Below are 10,391 nucleotides of genomic sequence, written 5' to 3' on the forward strand. Positions count from 1 at the left end.
CACATTTGCTAGATCAAAGATTTTCGGAACATTTGCCTACAACAATGAAAATAAAACAAACTATGAGGAAATAAACTAGACAAATATGTATCAAAACTCAAGACAAATGGGGCAAATTCAACCTCTGTGCGTGCCCTCTTGCGTGCTTCTTCTGCTGCCTCAGCGGCCTCCCCTTCTTCGATCCAGGCAGCCAGGTCAGCCTCATCGCTGGAGTCCATCGAAGGCGGCCTCCGGATCAGAGATGAGGAAGAGCGCAGCGGCGCCCAGTGCTGTAGCGCCGTGGAGCCTGGAGAGGGGCGGGGGCGAGCAGAGGACGGCGGGAACGAGCGCGGCGGCGGTCAGGGACGGCCGGACGGGCGGCCGTGGGAGGCGGTCTGGAACGGGGCGTGCCGGCGCGTGGCGCAAGCGAGCGAAGCCGGCGGGAACGAGTGAGGCGTGCCGGCGGGAACGGGAGCGAGTGACGCCGGCGGGACGCGGGAGCGAGGCCGGCGCGAGCGAGCCAGGCGTAGCGGCCAGTGGCGGCGCGCACGGGAGCGAGGGAGGGCAGCGACGGAATTGGGGATTAGGGCGTCGGGCTCTGTTTCCTTCGTGCGGGAGCGAGTGAGGCGATGGGGATTTTTTTTCCCCAAAATCTGAGCCGGGTCGGCTGCCCAGGCTCGACCCGGTGTTGGCTCCGCCAATGAGTGGGACACCAACTCGATGTTTCACGTCTACATTTTACTCTATACCAAAATTCTATTTTCCTCTTATTTGGGTCGTTTCTAAATAGGAAAACGCTGACGTTCCCCCGGGGGAACAGCGCTCCAATCCTCCGCCCTGTGCCACAGACGCGTGTCCTGTGGGACCCACCATCTTCCTCCAATTCTTATCGCTTTCTTACGGACGGAGCAACCACCGCACCGCACCGCAGCTCGCCCGCCTGCTTCCCCACCGCCGCACCCGAAACCCAGCTTGCTGCTGCGCCGGCCGCCGCATCCCGCCTACCTCCAAGCCCGGCCGCTGTGCCCTCTGCAGCTCGCGCCGCCGGCCCTGCAGATCGCGTCGCCGCGAATCAAGAGACCTCGTCGCCGCGCGCCCCCTGCAGCTCGCGCTGCCGCCGCGCGCCACTCGATTCGCACCGCCGCCGTGCCCTGGAGCTCCCACCGCCGGGGCTCGTGCTGTGGAGAAGATCATGGCGCGCTGGGGATGCTGACCAGTGGGGAAGCCGCATGGAAGGGGAAGGAGGATGGGCACCGGGGCCGTCGTCCAGGTCGCCATCCAGGTACCCGCGCCGGCGCCGCCGCTTTTGCTCGCGCAGCAGCTGCCGGTACCCGCGCACGCCGCCGATTTTGCCCGCGCATCTATGGAGACGCGGCCGCTGCCGCTCGCTGTGCAGCCATGGGCGAGCTCGACCGCTCTGCCGCTGACCCGCTGTCGCGCTACAAAAGTTCGCCGACGCTGCTACACACGGCCGACCGCGCCGCTACACAAGTTCGTCGGCGCTGCTACACACGGCCGGCTGCGCCGTTACAAAAGGTCGCCGACGCTGCTACACACGGTCGGTCGGGCCGCTACAATTGGTATAATATTGTTGCTCCGATGTTCCTGGCGAACTTCTCCGGTGAAGTCGGATTTGCTACTTTTGTTCTATATATCGTTGCTACAATTCTTCTGTATTTCTGCAATAAGTTCTCCGGCGTGGTCTCCGGCGAGGTCGTCGGTTTTGCTACAATAGCAAAAAAAAAAGCTGCTACAATTTTTGTGTTTTTTTGCTACTTTAGCATATTTTTTTTGCTACCATGTCTCCGGTGAGGTTTCCGGCGACGTCTCCGGCGAGTTCCCGGTGACATCTCCGGCGAGTTTTTTTGTAAGGGCTCCGATGAGATTGGTTTTTGCTACAATATCAGAATTGTTTTGCTACAATACTACAACATGTTTGCTACATCGTCTCCGGCGAGGTCTCCGGCGAGTCTCCGACGAGATCTGTGTGTTTTTTGGGTGAACCGTGTTTTGCAACAATTGGATTGATTTTGCTACAAACGAACCGTTTTTTGCTACTTTGGTACATTATGGTAGCAAAAGTGGGTCTGAGGTATACTGTGACACGTGTCACGATCTGGACGATCCAATCGAGTTAATCCAAGGGTTGTCCACCCGGAGGATTAGAAATCTAATCCCCCGGGGGACGCTCAGCAGTCGCCTTCTAAATAACTATTTTGGAAGAAGTAATTGAAACCACAAAACCATGCGTTAAACTTCTTCTTTTTTTGGTCCAGTTGTGTATTTTTCTTAATAAGAGGAAACCTGACAAATGAACTGATCGATGCAAAGGGGTAGTATACATACCGTTAGTAACATATATAACCGCATATATTAAGCTACGTTACTTGCTAGTCAAAGTGTAGTATAGGATCCATGCATATGAGCAGCTAGTATGGACGTGGGTGATGAATGCCCGCATCGAATACTAGCTATAGGCGTTTGCGTCTTCAGCTCTTCCTAGCTTAGCTAGCGAGTAATACGTAGCTTCTAGTTAGCCACTCGTTCCGCTCGGGTCGTCCCCTCCAGGGCGACTCAGGGCAGAAACCCTAGCCCCTACCGCCGCCGCCTTCCCCTCCCCCTCCTCCCTCCTCGTTGTCCCCTGAGGCCGCCGCCGGCAAAGCCTGGCGCGGCCGGTGATGGGGGCGGCGGGGATCCTCGCGTGGTCCCCTGGTGCGGCGGATGGAGGCTCGCCTCCGCACTGGAGGGATGGCCCCAGTACTTGGAGGATGATGGTGGCGCAGCCCTCTCGCCGGGCGGGCGGTGATGGCAGCGGCGGTGTGGCCCTGGTATCTGGTGGCGCGTCCTCTCCTCACTTCCTCGCCGCGGCCTCGTCGGGCGGGCGGTGATGGGGGCGGTGGCGCGGCCCCGGAATCTGGCGCCACGGTCCTCTACTTCCTTCCTCGCCCCGGCATCGCCGGGCAGGCGGTGATGGGGACGGATCTCGTATTGCTCCTCTTCAAGGTCAGAGACCACGACACCAAGGGCTTCTTCCCACTGCGCTGCAGAAAATAGCTGCAACCTACCAAACGTGTCATATATGTTTCTATAGCGCGATGCAAAATAAAGTTCAGGCACTTAGAAATATTTCCCTTGCTGCTAGTTCGTCTTAGAAATGGTTCAATATTTTGCATACATTAGTCTTAGGAGGTCGATGGACACCCATTATGCGACATACGGAGTAGATATGAAGGAACTCTTCAGGTTCATAATATGATAGAGGATATGATAGAGGAGTGAGTCAGTCAAAGCGAACTTACGGCTTTTCAACATCACGGCTGACGCTTGCCTCGAAGCAGCATCACGGATGACGCACGATGTTTCCCGTCCAGGCCTTGTTTACTTCTCTCGTATTTTTTCCCAATAGGTATGGGGATGGGAGGGGATTTGGTGTTCACCCAATCCCCTCAAATACCCTTCCCAAAAAATACACTAGTATGATGTAGAGTTTTTAATTTAGGCAAAAAATGTGGGGATGAAAGGGGATGGGAGGGGATATCTCGGGATTATGTCGTTCAAAACCGGAGAAGTAAACGGACTAGTGGGGATTTTCCGGGATACGAAATAATCCCCTCCCATCCCCATAAATACCCTAGAAGTAAACAAGGCCCCAATGTGCCAAACACGAGCACTACAGATACGGTTCCTCCTGCTGTGAGATTAATCCTACAACCACCCAACTGAACACAATCCGAAACGATCTCAGCATTCACCATACACGCACACGTCCAGATCTTGCACCATGGCCGGCGGAGACGATCTGAAGCTGCTCGGCACATGGGCAAGCCCATTCGCCATCAGGGTGAAATTCGCGCTCGCTCTCAAGGGCCTGACCTACCAGTACGACGAGGAGGACCTTGCCAGCAAGAGCGAGCTCCTGCTTAGCTCCAACCCGGTGCACAAGAAGATACCCGTGCTCATCCACAACGGCATGTCGGTCTGCGAGTCCAACGTCAACGTGGAGTACGTCGACGAGGCGTTCGCCGGCCCGTCCATCCTCGCCGCCGACCCGTACGAACGAGCCATTGCTCGCTTCTGGACCGCCTATGTCGACGACAAGGTATGGCTTTCGCTCTGTATTTCACGTCTGCCACTAGTACACGTCTACAGCATCATTTCTGATGAATATGATGTGCGGGTGCGCAGCTCTTGGCATCGTGGGCCACGATGTTGTTCAGGGGGAAGACGGAGGAGGAGAAATCTGATGGGAAGAAGGCGTTGTTCGTGGCGTTGCAGACCCTGGAGGGGGCCCTGGCGAAATGCTCTGACGGGAAGGCGTTCTTCGGCGGGGCAAGCGTCGGGCTCGTGGACCTGGCGCTGGGAAGCCAGCTCTCGTGGCTCAAGGCGGTGGAGGTGATCACCGGAGAGGAATTCTTTGGCGGCGACAAGACCCCGCTCCTTGCCGCGTGGATGGCGCGCTTCAGCCAGCTCGACGCTGCGAAGGTGGCGTTGCCGGACGTGGACAAGGTGATTGAGTTCGCCAAGATGAGGCAGGCCCGGATGGCTGCAGCTGCAGCTACGACGCCGAGCAACTAATCAAACCAACTGAAAAAGCCTGTTTACTGCAGAATAAAATAGATGGGTACATCTACATCTAGGTTCAGAAAGGGGAGTAATTGCACAAATCAACGAAACAAACGAATCCAGAACTCGATCTCCTTCTCACGGCAATTAAAGCCACATCTAGATGGGTACATCTACATCTAGGTTCAGAAAGGGGAGTAGTACAGATGGAGCAGTCTACCTGCGCGGTACATACCTTTCTGTTTGTTGACGCACACAGATGCTAACTTATCGATCGATTGCAGCATGAGGAGATTTGCAGCCTCTTTTGTCAAGCACATCTGAAACACACGGACCTTCCGCTCCGGTCCGGAACCTCGATTCCACCGTCTTGGACTGCAGCTCTTTCCATTCTCTTCTTTTCCCTTTCCAAGAATAATCCATGGCCACGCATACACAGGCGAAACAGCACAATTAGATCATAAACTCTAGGAACGTTTCTCTCCGGCCGTGGGAAGGAAGGACTACATCATCTACCTGCTGATCCGGCGAGGTCATCCGCCTAGACTCCGCCGAGCGGGCGATTCGGCCGGAGTGCCATGGCCTCTCCTCTCCTCTCCGAGCAAGAGTCAAAGTCTAAGTCATAGTCACACGCGCTAACCGCACGCGGACTCTAACCGTGGCTTTCTACTTATAGAGGCTAGGTAGACTCTCAATCTTCTACTCGGTTGTTATCTGCTTCTTGTTTGGAGCTCAGATGAATGGCCGAGATGCACGAGGCCACGGATCGTTGACATGGAAGTCGTAGCAATGATCCATGCGAGCTACTCATAAATCTCTCAAATTATGAACTCTTGTTGTTTTCCGCTCCTTTCTTGGAAACCAGAACAAATTATTGGCGCAGCTAGCCCTAGAAATTCCTAACTTAACGACTACCTAGCTTCTTGGATAGTATTCTGTCTAAACCAATGATTGCACTAGTTTTGGGAGGAAATTAAAATAAGGTGTAGATTTCGAGGAGGCTCCTCGTCCTCTACTAGTGTACTGAAATTAACTCAATGCCGTCCTCTACTAGTGTACTGAAATTAACTCAATGCCAACTGCAAACAACCCTAAAAGACCTAGCAAGTTGTCATCCTTTAGTTTTTTGTAGCTGCTACCAAGTTGTATGACATGATTTGCTTAACACCAGTTAGTCTGCCCAATAATTTTCGTCTTCTTCCTTCCTTCTAAAATTGGTATTTTTCTATCATCAACCAAGTGGTAATCAGTATACAAAATTTGCCAGATATATATGGTGCCACTGCAGAACTTTACAATAACATTATAATCTTTGCTTATGTACATTTACAAACAAAGGGAAATTTGTATCAATTATCTGACACAGGACATACTGATTTTTGTAATATCTCGGAGATCAAAATGAGATGGTTCAAATTCAAATTTCAAATACTGCTTTTATACATAAAAAAAGATACACAATAGTATACCCTGATGGTCGTAGTCGAACATGTAAATAAGTACAGCAACAAGAAAGAAAAGAATATCACGATCAGAACACAATCAGAACTGATCAGCTCCTACCAAAAATATGAGCGAAGCTCCCATCTCATCACTACGTTTACAGAGATTATCAAGCTGGTTACATGACTCAAAGCTACACCCAAGCTTCACGGCTTAACTACTTTTCCTGTGATAACAAGAGGATCTGCATGCACAATAACCAGCAAGAGTGTTCAAGCTGCTGCTTCTCCCTTGGTTGGAACCAAGGGCCACCGATTCCTCAAGATGCCGCTCCTCCTCCAATTGTTGGAACCAGACAACCATCGCAGCATATATACACAAGCCCTGAAATCAGTAGTATGATGTAGCAGTTCATCATTGTTAATTTAATGAAAAGGGTGCTAGGTGCTAACAACCATAATGTTGTATATTCACATGCTGGAGTAGAAATTGGACTCGACCCGGAGATCGACTCAAGAGTTTAGGAATAATATTAGGATTAATAGTGAAACATCAGATTCACCATGCAACAACATACAGATGGTCCTATGATAAAGAGAGAAACAAGGGGTCATTAGCTAGAGTAGAAGTACAGCCAATCACAGAGAACTTAAGAGGTGAACCAGTAGCTCACCGGAGAGCATGTAGCAGAGGCAGAGCATCACCGCCGCCACGCACCGAGAAGGTAGTCGGAGCCGGGGGCACCCAAGCCTACAACCGCATGCAGGGCGGCCTCAGTAGCCCAGGAGCAGACGCACTGCATAGCTGGCCGGAGGGCCTGAAAGTATACAAGTATTAGCACTGACTATGTATTAGCAGCAAACAGGGTAGTTGCACTCTTTATGGGAATTTCATCATCAGGGTTAATGGATAATAAATTCTTCACGTGTAAAAATATAGCAAAAGATATACAAGCACAATTCAGTTGCTCATATGAAATATTACCGGAGTTATACATTTGATAACAAAGAAACTAAATAACCACCAAAAGTTATACTCACGTACATGATTCGTCTATATTACAACTACAGCAAGACAGCACATCTTGTAAAAGGTTTGAAAACAAGCATCGAGCGTTACAACATTACATATCCTTCGTCTGTCGAATAAAAGGGATGCAATATTGCCACATGATAGCCAGTATAGCATGCAAATTTTAATGGTAGTATTCTCATCATCTCATGTGAGCACGTAAATACACAATCACCACATTTTGCAGAGAATATGCTACCCAGTTTCGAATAGAAGTTGCTACACAACTACAAAATAGTCCGTTCTGATCTGACTATGCACTCCAGTCATACACATATTAAATGAAACTACTCTTTACATAGGGTTAACAACCCCCAGAATGCACCTGGTTCCTGCCTTACCTACAGAATCACATGGATTCCGATCAGGCAAAAAACTAATGATCCTGGTCAATTTTGTGAATGTCTACTGAAAATGATCACTCTCGAGCATCAAGGAAACATGGCAAGAACTGATAGGGGTTAAAATTGACGAAATATAAAAACATAAACATTATAACCTTACGCCCAAATGAAAAGCCCATGACAGAAATGCATACGATAGTTCTCAAAAGCAGAAGATAGCCTTACCAATATCAATCCAATAATGTTTGTCTCCCTTCGAGAATAAAAACACCTCTCCCAATGACCTCTTGCATTAGTTTACTATGCAAAGCAGAACCCAAATGATTGGACTATGTGCTAAATAGGATGTAAATTCATCTCAACAAAAACGAGATGCATAATTGCAGCCAATCTTTAATTGAATTATTGATCAGACCACATAGTCCAATGCCCGTCGAGCTTCGCGTTTATATCAACCAAAAATGTTTCACAAAACGGTGTCATAGCATATTTAGCTTTCTTTTCACTAAGCACAAGAGCTCCAACTATTATATTAGTTTCATCAAGAGCTTTCTTTTTCCTATTCCCTTCTACATATTTCAAAATCTTTTGTATTGACTAGTAGATTTCAGTACCTAAGGGTTGGAGGTTTCCTATGGCGATATCTGTCTGTGATTATACTTTCCACCATTATCTAAAAGCACGCAACAGTGTAGCAACAATAACAATACTCATTTCAAGCATATCCATCTAGAGGTAGTCACAAGATATGGTGAGATAACAATTAACCTTCTAGTTTTCTTTCGGATGATTGCACTGAGCTTACTATTAACATTAGTGTATTCCGGAACTAAAACCTGGAAAATTAAGGGCATATTTAGTATTTTCTAAATTCAGCATGTCACTGTCATCTACTCATCTATTACAAGAACGAACATGGGAGGTCTATCAAACTCAAGGCTGGTCCTATCTACGATCATACTAGTATTACTCATAAGGAGTGAAAATAAACCCCAAGCAGATATTTTCATGGTGCTTTATTACAAAATACTACAAGTTTTGCTTTTCTCTAGTCACAAAAAAATTACGGTAATTTCCACCCATAGCATTAAGCCACAACTAAAGGCTATAAAAGGAGCCACAGATTCAATGAGCATGAAACTAGCTGCGCAAATAGCTAGCTACAAAATACATGAAAATTAAGATAAAATAACAAAGTAAGCTACATCCAATATACAGTAAACTAAGAAGAGCAATATCAACAGCTAACCAACACTGTCCAAAATACAGTACTAGCCACCGAGCCTAGCTAATGAGTGGCAATCAGACACTCAGCTGAAAAAGTAGTGAAGCAAAGCCAAAAAAAAGAACACTTTTTTGTTTGGTTGTTCCAGAACATACATGTATCTTCAACAGCTGGCATTTACACCCGGAATGGAGAACAGGAAAGGCCTTGGGTGTATCTTCAAAAAAGTAGTTACCTGCACGTCGTCGTCGCCATCTTGGTCGGTGCGAACGAGGCACACCTTGCTACCCCTGGCGTCAAGGCAGGAGTTGTCATCGTAAAGGCGGAGGCCAGCAGGTAGGGGACGTGGCTGTGGCTGGGAGAACGTTGGAGTTGCAGGTCAGAAAAGACAGCAGCTTTTGCTTCGCATGGATGCCCACAGCAGCATCCCAGCAGGTGACCTCTAGTTCTTCCTCTGCGGCTCCCTACCGCCATTTCTGCATCGCCGGGGTCACCTGCCATTGCTGAGACCCACCGTCACTCCGGACACAACTGTTGCTGAGACCACGCCTGGAGCTACGAGGAGCACAACTTGGTCCCCATCATGGACTGATCTCTCCTCCCTGGTGAAAGACGTGACAACAAATTCGGTCAGTACACAACCGTCTAGACAAAAGGAACAGGGTATGATGATTAACTCTCAACAACAGCAACATAGATAGCATCATCTAGTAACAACCCAATGCCAAAGGAATGTACACAAAGATAGTTCATGATTTATAGAAAATTGCAAGCTTCTAATGTTATGTAATTTATAACACACGTCGGTCCATGCTTATGGTTGCAATCAGTATTTACAGCAGCAATAACCAGAGGTGTGGGCCACTGCGTTTACCACTTTCTAAAATGTACACTTGATAAATAGGCAAATCAAGAGCATGAGAAGGGGGAGAGAGACGAGTACCACTTGCTGCAAGCTATAGTTATGGCCATGGCTCCCACTGAGTCCGAAAAAGTAGACAAAGTAGAAAGCAAGGGCAGGAGCCTCTTTGTTCATCTTCTGCTCTTTCGACTTCCCTATGGCAAAGCATGTGAGGGTGCCTCCCTTGTTGTTGCTGAATTTGCAAATTGTGCACAATATGTCTCAGATCAATCACAAGATAATAAAGCAAGTCATTTACAAATTGAAAACCAGTGACATTTACGGATTCTCTTTAAGAAAGAAAAATGGTACTCCCTCCGATCCGGAAAAAACAGTCGGAAGCATCTATTATGCAAAAAGAACCTCAGGTTTTCATTTCCCGAATCAAGTCAGTCCACAAGTCACGCGTTGACGCTCACGGGATTTGTCTGGATTCACTTCTCTCCCCACGCACAGCAGAGCTAAGACGCCGGCGACATGCTTCCCCGGCCAACCATGCCCCCGCCGCTCGCCGTCGCATCTTCGGCACGGTCCCAACAGCCGAATCCCACACTGTCGCAGCAACATCGCGCCCCGAATCGTGCCGCCGTGCGCGAATCCTAGCACCGCCTCACCTGCCGCCCGGCGTCGAAGACGACCACGCTCAGCTCCCCTCGGTCCTCCTTCTCTCCTCCGCGCGCCCGCCCCAGTCATCTCCCCGCAACGCCACCCTCCACTGCCACCACGGATGAGGATGCGCGGCATCATCCAACGGAGGCGTGGCCGCGGCTCTCCGCGATTGTGGCCGCCTAGTCGGCGCAGGGATGCCAATGGAGGACAGACTGGTGGTCGCCTCTCCGAGCTGAAGCCACCACCGTCGAAGTGG

The 10,391-nt window shown here is 49.5% G+C and overlaps 1 protein-coding gene across 1 annotated transcript in view; it reads left to right on the forward strand.

Moving 5' to 3' along the window:
* The first annotated feature begins 3,709 nt into the window (after positions 1 to 3,709).
* The window catches only part of LOC124665588 (probable glutathione S-transferase GSTU6), an 18,463-nt gene continuing 11,781 nt past the window's right edge, over positions 3,710 to 10,391 (forward strand). The window contains exons 1-2 of the mRNA XM_047202986.1: positions 3,710 to 4,078; positions 4,165 to 4,596. Of these exons, the coding sequence (XP_047058942.1) occupies positions 3,761 to 4,078; positions 4,165 to 4,554 (708 nt within the window). The 5' untranslated portion in view covers positions 3,710 to 3,760 and the 3' untranslated portion in view covers positions 4,555 to 4,596. The remainder of the gene's footprint in view (positions 4,079 to 4,164; positions 4,597 to 10,391) is intronic.

This window comes from Lolium rigidum, chromosome 6, assembly GCF_022539505.1.
Source record: "Lolium rigidum isolate FL_2022 chromosome 6, APGP_CSIRO_Lrig_0.1, whole genome shotgun sequence".
Classification (NCBI taxonomy): domain Eukaryota; kingdom Viridiplantae; phylum Streptophyta; class Magnoliopsida; order Poales; family Poaceae; genus Lolium; species Lolium rigidum.